Here is a 24274-nt window from a genome sequence, read left to right as displayed (position 1 = left end):
CGCTTGCAACACATTAAGGTCATATCAGCACCAGTAAAAATGAAGAGAATGGGATAGTAAAAAGTTCTAGAATTGCAATTAAAGTACCCAAGAAAGGTAACAAAGCAAAATTGGTTCATATAGGAAACAGATGTAGATTCCTAGAGCACTCTTAATATCAAAGTACATAGTTTGAGATCACCGAAAAGTCTCACTCAGACACCAGCACGCGATCCCACTAAGAGGAATACACTCAAATGTTTGCAAATCATAAGTTAAATTTTAACAAATTAACAATACATTAAAAAGAGATGAGTTACAAGGAAAAAAATATCATCTCCCAAAACTATAACATTACATTCGACTGTTTCCCTCTCAGTCAAGGACTCCGACCAGGGTCAGGACAAAACTAAGTAAACTCATTCCAAGACAAAGACAGAAAGCAATTTGGAAAACAGTTATAAGGGGATGGAAGACACAGTATGTACCATAATTCCCAAAACGAGACAAAACTGATTGTTGTATGTTGGTTTTCAGGGATTGGGACTTCAAGTCATTTCGTCACCAGTGAAAAGAAAGATGTTAGAATAGTGAAAAGGTTTAGATCTAAAGATCTCTTTTCAGCAACAAAAGGAATGTATGCCAAAAGGAACTTGTTCAAGTGAGACCCAATAACCACACATCCTTGTATCCAGTTTGGAACAAGTAAAATGTAGTTGTTTGTTTTTGGTTCTAAGGGTTTTACGGCACTTATGACTCATTAAGGACATTTCACCACAGTAAGAAGGAATTAAATGGGATATTAAAAATTTCTAGATTTACATTAAAAGGATACGAGAAAAAGTAAGACAAAGGGGGATGATTCAAATAGGGAATAGATGTAGATTCCAAGAGCACACCTTCCGTGTACTTAGTTTGAGATCACCTAAAATACTCATCAAGGTACAAGCGCATGTCCCAACTAAAAGGAATACACTTAAATGTTTACAAACCATTGTAGAAGACACAGCAAATGACTCATCTGTCCTCTATTGGAGATTTTTTTTTTAAAAAACCCACCCAGTTGAGATGAGATCGCCGTCAAGTTGTCTGGCAAAGGCCTGGAAGATCCGGCTTTGAGACAAACTCAGCACCTCGTTACTCCTCCTTTGGTAAGAGACGTCGTCCCTATTGCCCGTTTTATGACGCTGCACTGTGGCAGACAGAGAGGATATCTCGGTATTTCTAGGGATAGACCCTAAAGAAAACATATCATCTGACATTGAACAAAGGGAATTCTTATTTTTTAATTACTTTGTTTATTTTTAATCATTTCTTAAGACAAAGGCGAGGTTTTTTTGGCACCAAAAGTATGACCGCTGCATTGGGGTTAGATTCATACAAATATTGTCAACCTGAATCTCATAGTGTATTTTTTTTCAAACAATACTTTCTTCTGTTAAATATTATATATAAAAAAAAACCTATTTTCAGCTGAGAAGATGTGACTTATTGTTGGTTTGTTTTTAAGGGTTTTACGGCGCTTGCAACACATTTAGGTTATATCAGCACCAGTAAAAAGGAAGAAAATGGGATAGTAAAAAGTTCTAGAATAACATTTAAAGCACACAAGAAAAAGTAAGACATAGGGGAACTGGGAACAAATAGGGATTAGATGTGGATTCCAAGAGCACACCACCAATGTATTTAGTTTGAGATCACCTATAAGTCTCATCCGGACACAAGTACAAAATCCAACAAAGAGGAATACACTCAAATGCTTACATTATACATTAAAAATAACAGATATAATAATACATAACAGAGAGATGATTTACAAGGAAAAAATTATCATCTCCCAAAACAATAACTATGCATTTGACTGTTTCCCTCCCAGCCAGAACTCCGACGAGGGCCAGGAAAAAAACAAGTAATCTCATTCCAAGACAAAGACAGAAAGCATGTTGGATAACAGATATAAGGGGATAGAAGCCACAGTATGTACCTCCCTGCCCGCTATGGGATGTCAGGATCCCCACCCAGAAAATGTGACTTAGGTTTCATTTCAATAAAAAGGAGAAATTACAATTTGATCAAGTTTAAATAAAATCCACCCCATTTGTACAGGTCGATTTTATGACTAATTACACCAAATGTAGATAATTAATTAGGCTAATTAGGTTTTAACATGTCTTAGAGAGGAATTTGGTCTTTATTATAATCCTAAGCAAATTACACATTGGTCATTCAATAAATATGTGTTATCATTCCTCCTAAATTGACAATTAATACACCAGTGTTGTATGTATCGGCTAACCACCAAATAATTATATCAAGACTATAATAATGTTATTAAATAATAATACGGTGGTCTTCATTAACATCTCGCTCCTCGGGAACCAGGCAACTAAGGTAAGCTTATAGAGGGGCAAATTTATATTGTAAAAATTCTGTTTCATGCCCAGAGCGTGCTCATAGCAGGATCCTGATAGAAACTGGAGTGCTTCTAATCGGAGACCACTATAAAAATACTACTACTACTACTATTACTACTACTACTACTACTACTACTACTACTATAACTAATATATAATAATAATAATAATAATAATAATAATGATAATAATAATAATAATAATAATAATAATGTGTCATATGCCATCTTTAATTCATGACTCTATTTCCTTCCATACCCATACCGATTGTCAATCCTAAAAACAGCCGAAAGACAAGCGATTAACCTCATCAACCATATACTCAAATAAACAACAATGGAGACAATTTATTATTATAATTTATCAAATTAAATGCTACACAAATACACTGTCGTAAGCAATAAAACATCTTTTTTTTTCCATTTTCTTTACTTCAAAAATGAACGAGTTAGGGTTACAAATTTTTTTAAAAATCCAAAAAAAATCGAACAACTATTGTGATACTACTTCTAGTTATGATATTTTTTTCATGAATTTTATCCAGCTGATTCATTGATACTTGAAGTTTTAAAAAATGCAGTCAAAAATATAAAGGCATCTTATTGATACACAACAGAAAGGTTGCGAGGAAAAAATAATCCAATGTCACAATGTAATCGATTGACATGACGAGTGATTCCATTTATTATTCAATAGTTCAATGAAAACGATTATATTGGAATAATCAACTGTAATGTTGTTATCATCACGATTTTTAGTAGATTCTATTTTTCATAGATTGGTCATATTTTAAAACAAGTTTTGGCTGTTTGTGTTCTGAATATACATCATAAAGGACATAAATACCTGCAGCTTGTATAAGTGGCAATCTAGTTTATAACTGGCATTCACAACTAATACTTTCTTTACAATCGTAGCATAAAAATGTCGGGCCTTTGTTAAACGTTTGTATTTAACTTGCATTGTATTCATTCACACTAGAGCCAAGTGAACATTTTTTGTGTTTCGTCGGAAAAAGAACATTCTAGATTGCTGACATTATTGTTATTATAAAAAATGGCCGGTGATACAATCACAATTACAAGATGCTATTACGAGTTTTGACAGAAAAAAAACAACTAATTTTGTTGAAATATAAATCAATTGTGAAAGCGAGTAAATCAATAATTTATATGTATTATTATAATATATTAGCACGCCATTAAAAAACCAACAAACATCATAAATAAATAGTTTTTTTACAAAGGATTTCACATGGCACAATTCTGTTGAAACATCATCACAACAAAATAATTTTATATTCATTTTTACAAATTTCTCCACTCTCGTGAATTTGAACCTCAAAAAAATTAGAAAAGCATTGCTTAAAAAAAAATACAGTAAAACCTTAACTTAATATCCTTGGTTTTGTTAACAGTTGAATGCCATGCAATGACTTTGATATTATACTAATGGTAAAACTATGGATTATACCGTTGGATGCTGGTTACATTGTTATACCTCCATGTATATCTGGTTTCAAAGTCCCATTTTTGGCAAATGTAAATGTTGCTGCTCGAAGCTCGAAGAAATAAATAATTATGTGAAATTGATTGTAAGCTGTTTTTGTAATTAAATTGAAGCTTACATTCAATTTCACATTATTATTCATTTTTGGCAAAATAGCATCAGGTCAAAATCTTTAAATGCATTTTACATGTCCTCAAAAAACGAGTATTCTCTTAAAGATAACAACCGTCTGGACACTCAGTCTAAAATCTGGCGCGATTTCCACAAGTAAATTATATCATCATTTGGATTTACCTAATACGTGAATTTAGTTCTAAAATTGTCTGTGATCTAAAACAAATTGATACAAATTGTAGAAACCTGGAATATGTATTCTTTGAAAAATTGCATTGAATGTTTGAAAACAGCTTTGAAAAAAGTTTTGATACGTTTGTATGCTCTTCTTGTATATCAATGAAAGAGAAATAAACAAAGCTTGAACTTACAATATGATTAACATTCCTGTATTTATTGTTTCTAAATATCTCTTTGTCGTTTTGAAATAAGAGATGCAATTCAATCCAAAGGAAAAGTAGAGGAAGAAGTAGATGAGAGGAGGAGGAGGAGGAGGAGGAGGAGGAGGAGGAGGAGGAGGAAGAGGAGGAGGAGGATGAGGAGAAGAAGAAGAAGAAGAAGAAGAAGAAGAAGAAGAAGAAGAAGAAGAAGAAGAAGAAGAAGAAGAAGAAGAAGAAGAAGAAGAAGAAGAAGAAGAAGAAGAACAACAACAACAACAACAACAGCAACGACAACAAAAACCACAATAACAATTATTATAATCATATGCGAGATTCAATTTTTTATCTAGCTTTTGATGATTTCAGTTAGGAGAAAGTGGGGATCTTTATTAAATGTGGAGAACAGTTACAGCCCCCCCCCCCCCCCCCCCCCCCCCCAAAAAAAAAAAAAAAAAAAAAAAAAGAAAGAAAGAAAGAAAATGAATGGGCTCCAAATCTCTATTGGACTTACAAAGACTAATACTCACAGTCTATTCCAAAATTTAAATCGTCTGATTAAATCCCTAATATTGTTAACAAAAGTGAAATAGGATGACATAGTTGTCGTTTCTTTTCATTGACATGCATTAGTCTTTCGTTTTTATCAGTTATCTTTTATTTTTAAAAAGCAAAGAAAAACATGTGTGACATAAACTTATCTACATTCTATCTATTAGTTTAGTTTTTTTTTTAATGCAACCGAGTGCAGTTATTGCTATTCCAATAACATACATCTTACACTTGTAATATTATAGTAAACGAAATGAAACGTATAAAAATATAAGAACAAGACCATGATATAAACTCATTGAAAGTAACACTCTGACCGAGTCAGTCAGTTTATTTGAAGAAGACGAAAAGGTAAATGACAGGTTCTTCTTTATATTTTCATTTCCTTTTCTTCAAAGCCGTACACATAAAATTATAAGCATCTAATTTAAAAAAAACCGAAATAAATAAATAAGTGAATCGGTTTTTTAAAAAGAAAAAACATATAGACGTCTAAAGAAATAAACAAAAGAAAGAAAATGGATAAAGCGATAATTTAAAGGGGGACAGTTAAACTACCAAAATGATGGCGAATTTTTGATGACTGGGATGAAAAAAGGACAAGTAGGATAAATGCTTTGGTAGAGTTACTTGGATTCCATTTTAAAAATGATATTCGACCTCTATGTATTTCATTCATTCATTTATTAATCTCAAGATCTGATGATCGTCAGGGGGGTACATGGGATAAAGATTTCACCACTTTCTGCCATTCTTCTCTATTGTTGGTCTTCTCCAAGAGTTCATCCATCTTCAATCCTGTCCATTCCATGATATTGTCCATCCAAACTTTCCTTTGTCTTCCTCTTCTTCTTCCTCCTTCAAGGGTACCCTCCATCACCGTTCTGTACAAACTTTCATGCCTCACATTGTGGCCAAACCGTGACAGTTTCTTCTTCTAACTGTGGTGATGTGGATTCTGCACGATCTTGCACTTCTTCCAGTATGTCTTTATTGGTTCTGTTTGTTTGTTGCTTTAGGTCTCTTCCAACACAATTGAGGTTATATGAGAGACCGCTGAAACAAAAAAACAAGCAATCTAACAAAAATAGTACAAATGTAAATCAAAATCATAACCTAAAGATATCATAAGCTAAATTATAAATAACCAAGAACAAACAGGCAGAAGATTTACAGAAAAAAAAATATCCCCTGTCAAAAATACAATCACAAACCAAAGAAGCAGGATAGGCTAGTAAAGAGAAGAAGAATCGACATCACTATCGGATCGTACACCCATGCGAACATCATAGGTATATGATTCAAGGGTGATGCTCCCATCCAACCACCCGCTTATTGGTTCTGGGTTCTGTATATGGTACCAGCAGGAATTTTCGATATATAACTTTTCATCTTAAAGCAGAGATTCTGTGCTCTAATTCTGCAGTTAATGTCCATGACCGCAGCCGTATAGTAAAATGGAAAGTACCAGTGATTTGTACAGTTTAATATTTATTTCCAAACTGATTGGACTTTTCCATATTTTTGTCAGTCTCGTTAGTTTTGCTGTTGGCATTCCTATTCTTGCCTTAATCTCAGTTGTACTGGTACCGTCCCTGGTTAGCAGAACACACACGTATTTAAATGTTGACACTTCTTCAAGTCTTTCATAATCGATTGATTTTTTAAAAATTTTGTATTTAAACATCATTATTTCTTAAATTAACAGGTCCAATTTACAATCCATGCTAAAATGGTTAGAAGAAAATGAAAGGAAGTGAACATATTATGACTTGTCCTCAATACCAACCAGTAACAATCATATGTGGGTAGATAAAAGAACAAATAATATCTTACCTAGAAGATTTAATTATGACATGGATTTTTTATGGCTATATACTTAGTTGTTATTTTAACGATTTTTGTCAATTGTGGAAGGTATTATGGAAAGATGATGGAATTGTCAGAAATATTTTAGATCTATTTTTTAGTGTTCCTTTGACTATGAAAATCATAAGACAATGGAATTAGTGAAAATAAAGAACAGGTAGATTCCAAGAGCAATCCATGCCTGTATACCTAGCCTGAGACTGATCAAAAACTCCCAATCAGTCATAGCAGGCATAGAACCCCAACCTAAAGGGATAAAAGGGATATATAATATATAGAAGAGACAAATAGAGTCGCCTTCCTCAGCCCCTAGCCAGCCCTATTTGTCTTTACACCACACATCATCACCAACAACACACCAACGACATAACACAATAGATTATTGCAGTGTGTGCAACCCATCATGTGTCTTTATCACAGTCGCTGTAAGCAGCTTGGTTATTGTAGCATGTTGTATCGTACAGAAGCATATTATTGGTGGTGGAGCATTATCACTCTGGTGGTGCGTATCTAGTTGGAGCCACTTCTAAGGAGCATTGGATGAAGGTCGTTATTGGTTCTGTAGACAAATATCAACAGTAAATCAATTAATCATAACGTATTTATCAATGTACAAAGGATTTATTGCTCTGAAATCCAAATTGGTGTCAACAATCTAGTAAAGATTCTGAATAGTTGACAAATTATATATAGGTCATATCAAATATACAGAAAACTTTTTTTGTGTGTGAATAGAGAGACAAATTTAATTAAAATTTTTATCTCAGCATACTTTATTTTCATCATAATTCTAAAAAAATGAAGTGATTTGTCACAAATTTACATATATTTTTTCAAAATAATACATTTATATAGCAGATATTTACAGTAAATACTCAACGTGCTGACAATTTTTTTTTAATCCTGATGATTGAATAACAATTTTTTTTCACATCGATTCCTGTAGCTTGTTTAATGTAAGTACTTTACTTCAGTGGTACTGCTGAGTTTTAAGTTCAAATCCAGTGGACAAGGCATGGAAAATGTATGCAAATAAATGCATTCCTTAAGAGCATGTCATTGAGGTGTCTAATAACCAGCTTGGACCTATTCTAGATGTTTGTGAGTCCAAGCCTGTATCTCCACACTAAAGTAATACTTTCTGTTGTAAAATGGTCACATAAGTAGAGACAAAGTACTGGGTATTCAAAGATCATTGGACCTCAATGATGATATAACATAAAACTGGTATATGTATCCATTTAGGTGCCATCACCACTACTACTATAATTGAATGGAAAAAAAACTCCCTTACCAACAAATGGTAACTTGACCTCATACACAACGAATGGTACATAAAAGATGAGACCACTGATGATGAATAGAAAGGCGTAGAAGAATTCAATCTGTGGGTTTTGGATGATGGGGGCGACCACGAGGTATACGGAGATCAACAACACGATGATGGGGATGATGGTTGGCACCTGGAGAGAGCATATAAGATATCAATCAGAGTCTAAAATAATCATAATCATGAATCCATTTACACTTTAAGATAGTTTTCTTTTAAGTCATTGTCTAATTTTCAGATTTTTGAAAAATTGAGGATAAGTTTCTGCGCTTTGCTACAGACCAAGGGAATTGTTTTCATTGTCAATAGAGAAACCAGTTACTTTTATTTTTCTAATAAAGGAATACTATTTTTTTCTTTTTTTTTTATTTGTTTGTTTTGTTTTTAAGCGTATTATGGCATTTGCAACACATTTAGATAATTTCAGCGCCAGTAAAAAGGAAGAAAATAGGATAGTCAAAAAAGTTATAGATTTACAATTGTAAGCACATGAGAAAAAGTATGAAAATAGGGAATGGTTCAAGAAGGGAACGGATGTAGATTCCAAGAGCACATAATCAGTGTACTTAGTTTGAGACCATCGAAACGTCTCATCCAGACTTAAGTACAGGTCCCCACAAAGAGGAATATATTCAAATATTTACATACCATTATATACTAAAAAACAAATAATGCAACAGTACATAACAGAGATGATTTACAAATAAAAAAACATATCGTCTCCCAAAATTGAAGCTATACATTTGACTGTTTCCCTCGCAGTCATGGACTCTGGCCTGGGCTAGGACAAAACCAAGTTACCTCATAACAAGACAAAGACATAAAGTAACTCAGAAAACAGATATAGGAGTATAGAGGACATAGTAATTGACTTCCCAGCCAACTATAGGAGGTCAAGAATCCCACCCAGTTCTTTTTATATTGAACTCTTATTTATACACAGGGCATGGTAAGCTAAAACATATAGTTTTTTGTTTTTTTCGTCAGGAGAATGGCAAGGACCAATGCTTTGTTTTTGGTTTTGCTTTGAAGGGTTTTACGTGAAACAAATTTAGGTCATTTAGGCGCTTATAAAAAAGAAGTTGTAAATCTGAAGTTAAAAGCATCAAAGACAACGTATGATAAAGGGGGCTGGTTCCAATAGGGAAAAGAAGATTCCAATTTATCAATGTGCCTATCTTGACAAAGCCTAAAAGTGTCATCCTGGCACAAGCAAATGATCCCACTACGAAGGATGTACGCAAATGCTTAAAAAGTAAAATTTATTCGAAACTAGAAACCTTAATAGTACATAATAAAGAAATAATTTACAAAGAGAAAAACTATCTCCTCTAAAAAAAAAAAAAGGAACTATACATTTGATTGTCTCACTCTCAAATAGGGGTCCCAGCCAAAGACTAGGAGCAAACCTACCAATCTCAATGCAAAACAAAAGCAGAGAGCAGCATGGAAAGGAAAACAGATATAGGGATATAGAAGACACAAAAATGGCCACTTTTCCACCCATCTCAGGAAATCAGGCCCCACCCAAATTTAGACTGTAATGAATCTGGAGTCACGGTGTAGTTATTAATCCTTTGGTGAACGTACAATAAAAAACAGTCAAATCTGCAGATATCAATTGAACAAACAATGCAAGAAGTTGCGAGTAGAAGAATTTAAGTCTCGCTGATAAAAGGTGGAAGGGTATCTTATTCTTTATCCTCTATCCTTTTGACTTGAGAGATGAAGCTCTTGTTTCAAAAACTTCAGATAAACTTTGAAAGAATTGCAGGAAAAAAATCCAAGAGAATGCGGGATGACCTATCATATGATAATGCAAGGCCAAGTAAATGAAACAGTTAATTTTAGAATAAACAAAAACAAATAAAAAATATGTTCTTACTCTATATGGCCGGTGTGCATTAGGACAGATGTGCCGGAGTGCCAAGACAGATGCCATTGTGGCCCCATAAAACATCCAGGCTGCAAAGCTGAAGAAATCGATCAAAGAAAAGATGTCTCCTGGAATCATCATCATCACAGCAATGAATGTCTGGGAAATAGATGGAGAAAGGAGGTTTGTTAGAAGTGGCAAATCTCTCAACATTGTTAACATATCATATCTTCTCAACATTGTTTATATATCATATCTTGCCGTCACAAAAGCCCTTCACATAGTGGTAAGTATTCCTTTTGATTAGCTAGAACCGCTTGAGGTGGAGTCTTAGCAGGTATACGTCACTGCCACCTGCAACCCACTCCCACCCCATACTGCAGCTCAAAAACCTGGGGCTTCCAGATAATTTTGGCCAGGGCCACTTGAATTGCACGAGTCTCTCGTGTGCTATGGGTGGAGTGAGTCCCAGTTTCCTGTGTAACCATGATGCAGCAGAAATGTTTTCGACTCATAACATGGTTTAATTGGGTCTGAGAGTTTGTTACCAATAATATATATCCTATAACAGTGGATTCTCTTTGTAGAAATGATTTGATTGGATAAGATGCTTGTAATTCATTGCCATATACTTCATATTAGCTCTAAAAACTTGGGAGGGGGGGGGGGGGGGGGGATAGACAAAGAGATCAGCAAAATAAATGGCTTTGAAACATATTAAAAACAGTTCCTTGTTGACTGATCTAAGCTCAGATTATCAGGACGATGCATGGGCATTTGGACATAATAAGATTAGTATCAGTGAATGGGGCACTGAACTTTTATCCAGAGAGCCTGGTTTTAACTCCAATGTTAACACCATTAGTTTTCATTCCTAACTTTGGAACCCTCTGCAAATTCACCATGGAATAAATAAATAGAATCCTGTTTTCATTTTTGTTGAGTGTTAAATTGTTTTATAAGCTTTCCTAATTTTTAATATTAATGAAAGATCCACAGACTAATTGTCTGACAAAAATGCATGCTTATTTGTCAACTTACAGTCAGAAACAGGGATGGGAGAGGAGTGGCCTTTCTGATATGGACATAAGAGAAAACCTCTGGCATGTGACCTTCTCTGGCAGCTGCATAGACCAATCTGGTAACAGACAAAGATTACTTAATACACAGTCTTTTACATAAAATCTCAGAAATTAAAATTGTACACCATGTGTCTCAATCGAGTTAAGTAAGTTTTGGTAAATTTCAAATGACCCCAAAATCACGAAATATAAAATGACATATTATGAAAGTTGATGGTTTACATATCATTATATCAGTTACATTGTAGACGACTATCCCATACTCGTGACCCATTGTGTCGAACTGGTATTATGTCGAAACGGCACAGATGCCAAAATGTGAATTTAAAATTGAATTGATTAGAATAGTGACATTTTGGGTTTATGTTTTTTATGATAGGCCTACTATCTATTTTACTCCATGTGACAAACTAGGGAGGAGACACTGGTGTGAGATAAAGATCTGCCGGTTATCATTAGGTCTGAGGTTTGATCCCAAGTTGAGGCAGGCTGATTTTTTGGGATATTTTGGGATAAAACATATAAATGTATCTCACTTTGGTCTATACATTAATTTTTCCGCATCTATATCATTCCGAATACCGTTTGAGGCAGTATGTCAAATGTGTCATGATGAGGCATAAAGTATTGTATGTAATCATTTCCCAATATGACAAGATTCCTTATATATATACACAGAAAAAAGAATGAGGAATATTTTTTAAATATTCAAATAATGTTATCAAAAGCAACAAATATGACTAAAATTTGATATCCATTAATATGAGCAAGCAAATTTTGAATTGGGCAAAGCGAGATCTTTTCGTATTTTGCTATATGCATTTCTACATTTTATTTGCATCAGTTTAATTGAAGCACTGTAAACTTCATTGCTTCTGAGATAAATTCTCTTTAAAACAAATCGATCTACCAATCTCATTACAAACTTGAGCAGGTACTTCTCATTTTACACCTCAGTATAGTGAGAGGATGTGAATAAAGAGCCTTTGAAAGGACTCAACTATGTGCTGATTAGAGCAGGACTCAAACCCAGGACCTTCCAATTTGAAGGCGAGTGTCATACCACATGACCACATAGCCGCATAACTAGAAACTTGCTTAGTTGCTTTTCTCCTTCCATCTTTTTAAAACTAAAAAAAGGTCAGGATAGAAGTCAAAATATTTATTTCTATCAAACAAACAAGAGATTGGTTAGAGGCACATCAGTTTTCTTGGAAATAATAAGCTTTGAGTATTGAAACAACGAATAAAGAATAATAATTTTTGATGTTTCTTTTTTTCAGATGAGGAACATGGACAGCAATGCTGTCTGAATTAGCGGGCAGGATTATATGAAGAAGAAGAAAAAAAGTAGAATTAGAGGAAGAGGAAGGAGAAACAAAATGAGGAGAAGGAGAAACAAAATGAGGAGGAGGAGGAGGAGGAGGAGGAGGAGGAGGAGGAGGAGGAGGAGGAGGAGGAGGAGGAGGAGGAGGAGGAGGAGGAGGAGGAGGAGGAGGAGGAGGAGGAGGAGGAGGAGGAGGAGGAGGAGGAGAAGAAGAAGAAGAAGAAGAAGAAGAAGAATAAGAAGAAGAAGAAGAAGAAGAAGAAGAAGAAATAAAAGAAGAAAAAAGAAGAAAAGAAAGGAAAACAATCAGGACTTTACCTTCCTCCAGTAAAGCAGGATCCATTGGCAGCACCAAATGTAGACAGGGCTACAAAAATGGGGATGAGGACAGCTCCAACACCAAGTACCTGATCACCCCAAGTCTGTGGGATACAAAACAAAAACGTGTTGAGCAAGATTTAGACCCATGTAGACTCTCAAGAAAGTTAAATGATTCTTTCTTTATTTGAGTGCAATAAAAAAAGGAACTGTGTTTTCAGTCCACCAGTGGACTGAAAACACAGCTGTGTATTCAGTCCACCGGAAATAAAAATATGTAAAAAGGACCAATTATCGTCTATACTTGCCTTAATCGATAGTGACGACTTTGATACTGAGCCTATTATAGGCATCATCAGAAATGGGCAGACATAAAATTTATAGCAGTGTTTTATTTACTCTTGTAAAATCTTGATTGAGAGTTGTTCGAAACCGGGTGCCTGAAATAGATCTCAATTCACAAAACTGATTTATCAAACATTGACAAGATTCTTACCGTGGCTGCGAGATAGTCATTGGACTGGCCAATTTGGCCAAAATGTTTCTACAATTAATTTAAATTTAACATATATATCTATTTTAAATTTTTCCTTGTCCTTTAGATTTTTTTTGTGATTATCAAAACCGATGAATTTTCCAAGGAGATCAGAGTTTTAGTATTGCTTGCCCAAGTAAGGTTCTATTTTGTCACTTTTCACGTCGATCACTGGCCTCGAGTACGGCTGTGCTTCGATGCCTCCCCCTCCCCCCTCCTCTACCCCAGTCTTGACTTTGTCTTCTTCCACAGACTTGCCAAATTGAAAACTTCAAAATTTAGTAATTTTAATTGTGTATAAACAACCACAATATTATAATAATAATAATTATTATTATTTTTATTATTATTATTATTATTATTATTATTATTATTATTATTATTATTATTATTATTATTATTATTATTATTATTATTATATTATTATTATTATTATTTAAGTATTACTAAGAATTAAAAATTCGTAGTTTTCCATAAAATTTCTTATTTGGCCATGAAATTTGTCTAAAATTCGTAAAATTACGAAATATTCGTAAGATTCGGCATGTATGATATGCTTCCAAGATCCTTTTCTTTCAAAATCATTCCTTTTCCTTTGAATTGTAGGGCTGGTCTATTGTTCATCGTCTATCATATCTTGTAAAACTATATTTTTAACTATATAATATCTAATCTCTCCCACCACCACCCCCCTTCTCTCCCTTAAAGTTGTTCTCTCTTTTTCTTTCATCTTTTTAAAAAATTATTTTGGTTGATTTTGTTTTGTTTGTTCGTTTTTGTTTCGTTTTTCTCCGGATTCATATTGCTACGTACAAGAAATACACAAGGCAATACATTTTGACGTCTCATTGTGTTATAAATGAAAATAATAATCTTAAAATTAAAAGTGGGTAAAAGTAAATAATTTTTAAAAAAATAAAGGTCGATCAAACTTCTCGAGTCACCAGGAATGGCGTCTATGTGTTGAACTTGAAAATTAAGCATTTTTTTTGCCAAGGGAGTACACAGGCGTGCTCAAGGCCAGTGATCGGTGTGAAAAGTGACCAAATAGAACTTTACTTGGGCAAACAATACTAAAACTCTGATCTCCTTGGAAAACTCATCGGTTTTGATAATCATACCAATTCTAACGGACTAGGAAACATTAAAAATAGATATAAATGTTAATTTTAAATTAATTATAGAAAAATGATTCTCTGTGAGGCCAATTTTGGCCAAATTGGCCAGGCCAATGGCTATCTGGCAACCATGGTAAGAATTTGTCTATTTCAGGCTCCCGATTTCGAACAACTCTCAATCAAGACTTTTCGAGAGTAAATAAAACGCTGTAAATGATATTATTAAGCTGTCAAATTGTCATAAATGTTATGCTTGTCCACTTCTGATGATGCCTAACCTACAATAGGCTCAGTATCAATGTCGTCATTATCGATTAATGTAACAAGTATAGACGATAATTGGTCCTTTTTAAATATTTTTATTTCCGGTGGACTGAATACACAGCTGTGTTTTCAGTCCACTGGTGGACTGAAAACACAGTTCCATAAAAAAAAAAATAATCTCCCAAAACTTTATTTATAACCAACCTTTAGATATTTATGGTTCGCAAGAAAAAACTTTCTAAATCAACATTCACAAAATGTTTTCAGAGTTAAAATGAGCAGAAAGTGAGATTGTAGGTTTTGACATTTTAAGAAAATACATCTATTGCTCTCAATAAAACATGAACTTATGTTTCATATTATTATTATTATTTTTTTTTTCTTTCACGTAGAGTATTAGCATCAAAATCAGCTCAATATAATGATTGCACTAATATCCTGTCATAAGTAATAAACAAAAATGAATATAACAGCTTTAAAGAACAAAATGTTAAACACTGATTGTTCGGACACAAAACCATTCTTCAGCCAACAACAATAAAATAAACAATGAAAGCATAAATTCATCACTAAAAATCAGATCGTAGCCACAACGTGCCGTAAATCTCTGCCATTGATATGAGTTTATTTTTGGTATTGTATATGTTTTCATTGTTTTTTTGTTTATGGCTGAAGAATTGGCTTTGAGCCCGAAACGTTCTTTGTTTGGTATTAATTTTGTTTATTTTATTTTTTAAACTGTTATATTCATTATTGTTTACTACTTTTTACAGTCGACAGCTTCTAGCAGCTTAATATCACATTGCACTTATATCCTCAAATTAATGATTTTATTATGAAGAGACTTACAGCAGCCACGGCGTCAGAAGCCATGAGGGTTTCCTTGGACATAACAGCCAGATAGGATAGATTGGTGAGGAGATAACATAACGTGACTAGGGGAATCCCCAACATGATAGATCGTGGAAGGTTGCTGAAGGAAAAGAAGAAAAACAATATAATATGTAATCAAATGATGAAAAATTATTCTGACTTCTTGAAACAATCAAATAAGTAGTTATAGCCACTGCAATGGTTTTTCAATCTCGAGATTGCATTTGCATACACATTCCTATGGGCCTCATGCACACAAGAGATCTATTTTTATTAACTGTCTGATTGACATTTCATTTTTTAAATTTAATTTTCACCATGATAAAAAAATAACTGGATAAAGTCTTTTTAGGGAGAAAATCTTTGAAAGAAAGAAGTTTCAAATTGCTTTCTTTTAATAAATATTTTTCCGTGCTATTTTTGGTTCAGAAATTTCAAATTGCCAGTTTTCACTAAAATAAATGAAAGTTTTAAATTACACAATAACCTTTTTTTAAAGGAGGACTTATATTCCATTCTGTGTTCATGATAAATGTAAAGCAATTTAATGACAAATTTCAACTTACACATAAGGGTTTTGTAGTTCTTCAGTTGCATAGTTCAAGTTGTTCCTGACAAGAAAAATGTTTTATTTAGTTTCAAAGAATTAACTGGTCATTTGGAGAAAAAAAAATTAAAATCATGTCAGTCAGATCTATTTCTGTCTTTTGTAAAGTTTTGTAAGCAACATTGCATGGATTGAAAATGTAGCCGAACAGTCGTCATGTAAGCTAAATTTAGTTCGTGGATTCAAGTTGATGAAAAGAAACCTCGACAGCATACTGAGGTATTTTACGTCCCATTGGAGATGGATATTAATTTTTTTTTCTTTTACTTCTGTCGGAAAACTGTATTAAGGCCATACAGACAAATCAAATTATGTAAGGCCCTCAAGGGCAAAAGTCGAGATGTGACATAGTATCACAATATCTGACAACTCTCCTTTCCAGAAATCCATCGACTGCCCAAAGTCTATAACATACTAAATTAACTCCTCTCATTACCTAACACTGGTCAATGTAAATATTAGACAGCTTAGTGTGGACTGTAACAAAGATTGAACAAAAATGAATATAGCAGCTCCAATACGAACAAAACAAACAAAAAATAAATTTTAATGATAAAATATAGTTGAAATAAAATTGACGTCACTCAGCTCTTTGTTAATGTTTTACGCAGTTATTTTAATGAACAGTTCTCACTAAAATTTTATATCAGTCCGACTATAAACGCTGCAGGTTACACACAGTTTTGTGTGTTGGTACGTTACAGCTGACTTGGTGGTTGCTATGAGTATTTTACCAAAGCGCATAGCATCAATATGACGTGGAACATTTCAGGTTAAAAACCTTTCTCCTGCCAGCAACTAATCAATAAAAAACGTTGACAATATAATACATAGAGTAAAGGCAGATGAAAGAACAGGTTTTAACACATCTAAACGTTTTAAATACATAAGTTACACAAATAACCGACCTGTCATACATCACGAAAAGGTAGAAATATTTTTTCTCTCATTATTCTGAATTCTACACGTCAAATTGCTGTTTTGATTGTTTTTGTGGATGACTTTAGAAGTGATTGAGCCCCAAATGATCCTTATAAGTATTTCATCATATTAATGTTCAATCTACCTATCAGGCACTCACCATCCATCATAGGCCCACAGACCGTCATAGAATGCCAAAGCGATAGAGGAGGGAGACTTGGAAGTGTCTTCAAATCCTTCATTGATGTACTCGGTGTTACCTGAAATGATAAAAAAAATATGTAAAACAATAAACATAATTGGATTCTATACAATCATCGATTCAGTAGATGAATATTGTAGCATTAGTTAAACAAAAAACAAAAAAAAAAACAAATTATGCCCTTCCGCCATGACATAAGATATCGTCGTCTAGGCATTCCATGAAGGAATATAAACCATTCATCAAACAAGATGTCTGATGTCAACAGGAATCACCCATGTTGTCCAAGTGAGCAAATTGGGGGTTAATAATCTTGTCCAGGAAAACAACGAAAGTGCCTGAAGCTGAACCCGAGACCTTCCTTGTCACAGTAATGCCTTAACCACTCTGGCACTTCACAGTTAAACCAAACAGAGAAGAAAACAAGACTTTTTTCATTGTCAATTTGTAAAACAGTATAAGATGCAGTTTGCATTTTCTCTCCTTTTAACTTCTCCATTTAACCAATTATCATTCCCTCTCTATAAAAAAAAAAGGAATTTTTTGAAAAACGTTTGTCTTTGAATGTATCTTATATCATATAAATCTTATATCATAATATTATACATTATATGCATCGCATTATCTCCCCTTACAAAAACAGCATCAAGCAGCATATTTGTGCAATTTACAAACACTGGCTTCATGGAGAGTCCCTGATCAACAAGACGAACACATCTATATGCTCGTTTTCAGGACAAGGGAACTATTCCGCATTAAAAAATTATTTTCATATGATTAATTGGATGCCGTTTTTTAAAAATATATTAAAACTCTTTTATTAGAAAGCATTCATTTAAAGATTATAATGTATAAAAACCAAAAGCTAGAGGAGCCTAAATTCCCCCCTTTAATTTTCCCTCCATTCAAATGTTTAATACGAAACAGTGACATTGTGTGCTTTTATGAAACCTGTCTTAGATGTTAACAAACGGTGAGAAAGAGAACAAACACACATAAGGCTGTCCTGAACTAGGATAAACAATGCTCAAAAGTCGTATCTCCCGCTGTATTTGTACAATATCTTATTTAAAATAAAAATCGAAGCTAAACTGCCACATTACTTTTGAATAGATACCATCATTGAAATTTGAATCAGTTCCAGTTTTAGGTCTCGGAACCAGATATCAAGATAAACATATAAGTCCATACTTTTAGGTTTATTTCAGTGCTAGTGAAAAGGAGGTCAAGAGAATGAGTTTTTACTCATTGAAAGTTAAAAGTAATCAAAAGAAAAAAGTGAAACAAAGAAACTGGTTCAAATAGTTCTAGAAGATGATTCCGAAAGCAATCTGTCAATGTATCTAATATAACAATACCTATGAGCTCCTTCCATACACAAGCAAATGCTTACAAAATTTATTTTAAAATAAAAAGAATATGGCATGACATAACCAAGAATTGCATAGTAAGTGAAAATAAAAGTGTTATGGACTCGATCTGGGTTTTAAAAAATAAAAAAAATAATGTAAATATTTCCTTAGAAAGTTCAAAGTAGTTATGTACCGAGCCTTGCTATCTACACATTCTTCATTTCATAGTGATTTTGAAATGTATTAAAACGAATTGAAATACCTTGGAAAATCTTGATGAAACCTCCAATGACGATAACTGCAATGGCAATAAGCTTGGCAAAGGTGAAAAAGTTCTGGACTTTGGTAGCAAGTGATACACTGACACAGTTGATGGCTGAGACTAGACCTTGACAGATAGAAAGGAATGCTTTCTTGATTATTTATCATTCCACTAATTCAGATTATAAAACAAAATGATTATAATATTGGGGGGAAAAGCAAAAAAAAGCAATAATACTTTTTAAAAAAGTTTTTAGGTTATTCTTTTTAATCAATGTGTAGATTTTATCAAGAATTCTGAGCGCTTAGTTGATAGATCATTTGCTTTACAAGCAAAGAAGCCGGGCCGGTCAAAATCCGGGTACAATCAATGTTTCACTCAGTCCCTATGTCTACCCATCATCATCAAAATCATTGTTTGGGCCCCAAAAATATGGTCAAAGTAGACAAAGAAATCAAGGGTCAGTAATTTTATGAAACTTTTGAAAACATCTCTTTTCATTCAGACTTTAGAATGTTTTGTGTTACCTATTTTCTTTGTACGTGTTGCACATTTGATAACTTTGTGGATTCTGTGTGCTGTATAACTTAATTAGTAAATGATCATCATCGTCATCATCATTATCATTATCATTACAACTTTTGATCAATAAGAATATGAAATCCAAATACAAATGGCATAAGAGTCTTTAAAGCTTCATTTCATCTTCATATAATATTGCACATTCTAATTTCTTTAATGACTGATTAAAACTTTTAGGGACATACTTTTCTTGGAAGATGAGAAGAAATAAATGAAGCTTTTAAAAACTTTTATGCAGCACAATATCAACTTAGTGCTCAAATAAATTTACAAATGGTCCTAAGCTAACAGCAACATTTAATATAAAGGACGAAACATGACGCCTATTACAATTTATTTTCAAATGATACAACGCTGTTGACAACCAGGTATTCATTTTACACCTGAGTGCAGTGAAAGGATGAGTAAAGAGCCTTTTCCAAGGATTCAATTTTGCCCTGCCCAGAGTTGGACTCGAACCAGAGACTTAACCGTCCGTAAGTGAGTTAAGTGTCGTATAAGAGCAAAAACCCACTCATTTATCATCTTAAATAATTACTTTTTGGATGGTATGTGCTTTGATCAAGAGATTGGCATCTCTGTTATCAACATCCATTATTATGGCATTGTTGACTCGGCGGTACTCTGCATGTCGATGGATTATTGTAAAAGTGGTAGTTCAAAAAAAAAAAAAAAAACGCTTAACAGATGACTAGCACTACATGAACTGGAAGAGAGAAACATCGCGAAGCACAGTAAGCATAGCTAAATATAATAAGAATGTTCAAATTTGTTATTCTTAGTCTACGTGAACAAAAATTGTTGGCAAATGCACATGCCAAGATTAATATTTATTTAACTGATATACAAAATGCTACGCGGTTTGCTTTGTATAGCCAGTTTCCTACGACTCACAGATGCAGAGCACAGCGACAATCTTGATTAGGGATTTTGGCGATTCGCAGTCACCAAAGAATGGTTCCACTACGTAGATTCCAAAACTGAGGGCGACAACAGCAAAGAGGCATGGCTTGAGGACAAAGACGGACACCCATGAAAACAGGAATGCTGGAACAGGCGCCAAGGACTTCGGCAGTCCCTTTCCTGCCTCTAAGAGGTAAGCGTACTCCCCTCCTGACTTGGTAATAAGCGTTCCCAGTTCTGCGTATGCCAAGGCCCCTGAAGAAGCAAAGAAGAGAATACTGTTGGATGTGCCACGGGGATTGTATGAGAATATCATATATCTACATTACTGAATCATAACATGGGGACAACAGAGAAAAAAAATATGAAAATATGATATACATATTATAAATAACATATAAACATAAGGTATGTTAGGACCTGAAGTCGAAGCAACAAGACCACTGTAAAACATGATGACGATGATGATGATGATGACAATGGCAGTTGTGGTGATGATGATAAAAATAAATTGTAAAAGTGGAGGTATTAGTTAGCAAGTAGAGGAGAAGGGGTGGGGGAAGGGGAAACTAGGGGATTGTGTTAAAAGGCAGGGGCCGTTCTGGAAATGCAGAGTTTTTTTGTTTTTCTGTGTGAAAAGGGGGGGGGGGGGGGGGAAAGGGACAAAAGATGGGGTATGTGGGTAGGGGTGGGAGGTGGGGGGGGGGGGGGGGGGTAGTTGTTAAATATAAAATTTAGTCGAAGACTACAATATAAAAGACAAATAAATCATAAAGGACATAAAAACAATTGTTTCAATAAGGCAAGACATGCAACTCAACAAAAGCCATGCTGCGAAATCTAATTTCTTACTACTAGTTTACCAATTCGAGGAATTTCTGAATGTGTTTGAAGATTAGGCTATGTTATATAGAAATAGATCAGTAGATTGTTTCTGATTAAGACTATTTTTCTTGTTAATATGTAGTTAACAATAGGACCACGAGTAAAATAAGAATCAAATATTTGTCAATGACTTTGACATTCGGAGCTTATTTATTACCCATTCAAACTGAAGCTGCTAGAAGCTGTGGACTGTCAAAAGTCACGTACCAGACACGAATATAACAGCTTTGAAAAAAAGAACAAAATACTTAAAACACGGAGCGTTTTGGCCTCAAAACCTTTTCTCAGATAATAACGAAATCAAGTTAAATCGGTAATACTTCACGGAAGAAAAGTTATTGGCACGCTCTCATCTGGATTTAACCTGTAAAATGTTAACATTTTAGCTGTCTTCGTTATTGGCTGGAGAAGAAATGTGAAACTGAAACGTCCTTGTAAATTATGTTGTTATTTTTTAAGCTGTTATGTCCATTTTTTGTCAGAAGCCTATTTACCCAGCTGTTAGTAATGAATTGTGTAAATGTAATGTTATGTGCGCCCGCGCGTGTATATTTATGAATGTACATAGGTGAGGGTGTCAGTCATGACAAAAGTGTGTTAATTTTTGAAAATCTGGCATAGAACTCAATACATGATATTTCGTTAAAAGTTATTGGGCAGAACTTTGCGAAGTCCCAGGTTTGAGAGTTTTTGTCAAGATAAGGGTCATTTCAATCGATCGATATTTGAAGGACGAGTTTTCTGGCCAAATTTTTAAATATGGGTTTATCCAGAGTACGACAGAATAGTTAAAAATGAGACTGAATATAATGTCGAGTGGAGATAAATATCTTATAAATTATGCGCCGTTTCAGTATTTTAATTGATAGCATGCGTATTTTGGTGGGGTTTTGTTGTTGTTGTTGTTGTTGTTGTTGTTGTTGTGTTTTATAAAATATTGTTATTGTTTTCTTTACAAAAAAAAAACAAGCAAACAAACAAACAAACCAAGTTAATACCAACCAAACATCATGCTTTTATGTACCTAACTTGTTGTTAGTGCTACAAAGTGTAAATAATGCGTCGGGTTAGAGGGGAAAGATCGTTATGGAGCAACCAACTACCATATTATATAATGATAGAGCTCGTTTGAAGACATGACCAAGGTCGAGGTCTCCAAAAATGAAATTAAAGACAAGCAATGATGTTTAGAAAAAAAAAAAAAAACAACTCGTAATATTGTTAGTAAAATAATAAGGTAAAAGTTATAGATGAATAATGAGATTAAGAGAGAATTTCAAATGAGCAAAAGAGAGAGAGAGAGAGAGAGAGAGAGAGAGAGAGAGAGAGAGAGAGAGAGAGAGAGAGAGAGGGAGTGAGATGGATAGATAGATAGATAGATAGATAGATAGATAGATAGATAGATAGATAGATAGATAGATAGATAGATAGATAGATAGATATATAGAGAGGTAGAAAAAAAAAAGAGAGAGAGGGAGAGAGAGAGAGAGAGAGAGAGAGAGAGAGAGAGAGAGAGAGAGAGAGAGAGAGAGCGTCGTTAATTCATTATGCATATCCACTCTTAGTTTCAATTATTTACTTCCTTGGGTCCTCAAGACATCCATTGTAAATGTTTGCAAAACACAGGTAAAATCAACATTGAAAAAGTAATATTTTCCCTCAAATGAGAGTGAGAGAGAGAAGACTGTGATAGAGGAGAGAGGTAATGAGAGAGAGAGAGAGAGAGAGAGAGAGAGAGAGAGAGAGAGAGAGAGAGAGAGAGAGAGAGAGAGAGAGAGAGAGAGAGAGAAGCAAAGCGAACCATGAAACAAAAATAAATGGTATACAGTGGTCGCTGGATTCTAGCACATTCTCGGGAGAAGTCAAAACACGTGCTGGAATCCGAACGAGCCGGAATCCGATGCTTGTAGGAGATAAGCAATACATTCTGTCACCGATTCCGGTGCTAGAATCCAGTGAGTATTGCAATGTGGCATTATATATATATTTTAATACACAAAGAAACGAACGAATGAACAAAACCCCCAAAAGAAGCAACAAACAAAAAAAAAAATCTTCCTTAGAATTTTAGTTCTATTATATTTATCAATTATCAGTGTAATTTAAGAAGGCACTGCCATTTAATTAAAAAAAGACCCCAATCCTACGATTACTTCAATCATTTACGTGACAATGCTTTTCGTGGAAAACAAAAGTTATGAGTAAAATCGGCTCGTAACATTCAGCTAACCAAGCTATCAAATGCAGATTAGTAATCAACGATATACGAAAAACTAAAAAAAAAAGATACTGCTCAAGAAACAATTTAAAAACAACCATATTTTTTATAAATGAAAATTAATAATTCTGTTTATTAATTTAAATCATATTTAATAATATATCAATTTTGATTTCATGACAAGTTGGACGAGAGGTTCGACGTTGCGCAGTAACCCTAGGAGTTCCGGGTTCGAGTACTGATGCATGCACTTTCGCTTCTTCCCTCTGGGGCAAATAACCTACAATTTGCTCATTTGAACAACATGGGCGTTTCCGTCTGTTGACATCAGTTATTTGATTGTTGACTGTCAAAACCCCTTCGTGGAATGCCCAGATTGCGGTTTCTTAGGAGGCCGTTGTTACAATTTTGATTTGTTGATGTAAATAATATATTATGGACAGTAAATAGCAAAAAATTAAAAAAAAGCACGTGTGCAGTTTCAGCTCGACATTCTTCATCCATACATGTTTAGAGTATCATCCAAGCCAGCACCGCAGTTATAAATCAAATTTTCAATCAGAGCACATTAGACGAAACTTAGAATATATCATTTGATCCTGAAAAAACCCCAAAAAACATACCCAGACTCTTTTGTCTTATCTCATTTATTCGATTCCACATTCTTGACAACCAACATTATCATGTATTTAAATCAAGAATGTTGGTGCTGGTAGCTGGCACCAGAACCAATGCATGATCAGCCTTCGTGTTATTTCAACCAATAAATCAAAGGGACCGACGAGCATTTTATACTGCGCAACAT

At 34.0% G+C, this 24274-nt stretch overlaps 1 protein-coding gene across 7 annotated transcripts in view; it reads right to left on the bottom strand.

Moving 5' to 3' along the window:
* Positions 1 to 1254: 1254 nt before the first annotated feature.
* Positions 1255 to 24274, bottom strand: part of LOC144977243 (b(0,+)-type amino acid transporter 1-like) — a 138689-nt gene continuing 115669 nt past the window's right edge. For 6 of the 7 annotated variants that reach the window (XM_078922261.1, XM_078922260.1, XM_078922262.1 and 3 more), the window contains 10 exons: positions 20358 to 20621; positions 18882 to 19007; positions 17226 to 17325; positions 16104 to 16148; positions 15514 to 15637; positions 12748 to 12851; positions 11062 to 11158; positions 10030 to 10179; positions 8109 to 8277; positions 1255 to 7373 (listed from right to left, as the gene is read on the bottom strand). In XM_078922261.1, the coding sequence (XP_078778387.1) occupies positions 7306 to 7373; positions 8109 to 8277; positions 10030 to 10179; positions 11062 to 11158; positions 12748 to 12851; positions 15514 to 15637; positions 16104 to 16148; positions 17226 to 17325; positions 18882 to 19007; positions 20358 to 20621 (1247 nt within the window). In that variant the 3' untranslated portion in view covers positions 1255 to 7305. The remainder of the gene's footprint in view (positions 7374 to 8108; positions 8278 to 10029; positions 10180 to 11061; positions 11159 to 12747; positions 12852 to 15513; positions 15638 to 16103; positions 16149 to 17225; positions 17326 to 18881; positions 19008 to 20357; positions 20622 to 24274) is intronic. The other variant, XM_078922265.1, reaches the window with a different exon arrangement.

Source organism: Berghia stephanieae, chromosome 7 (assembly GCF_034508935.2).
Source record: "Berghia stephanieae isolate SIO BIC M18660-M18661 chromosome 7, UCSD_Bste_1.3, whole genome shotgun sequence".
Lineage (NCBI taxonomy): Eukaryota > Metazoa > Mollusca > Gastropoda > Nudibranchia > Aeolidiidae > Berghia > Berghia stephanieae.
The sequence above is the reverse complement of the archived record's forward strand: the minus strand, read 5'-3'. Positions and strand labels throughout refer to the sequence as shown.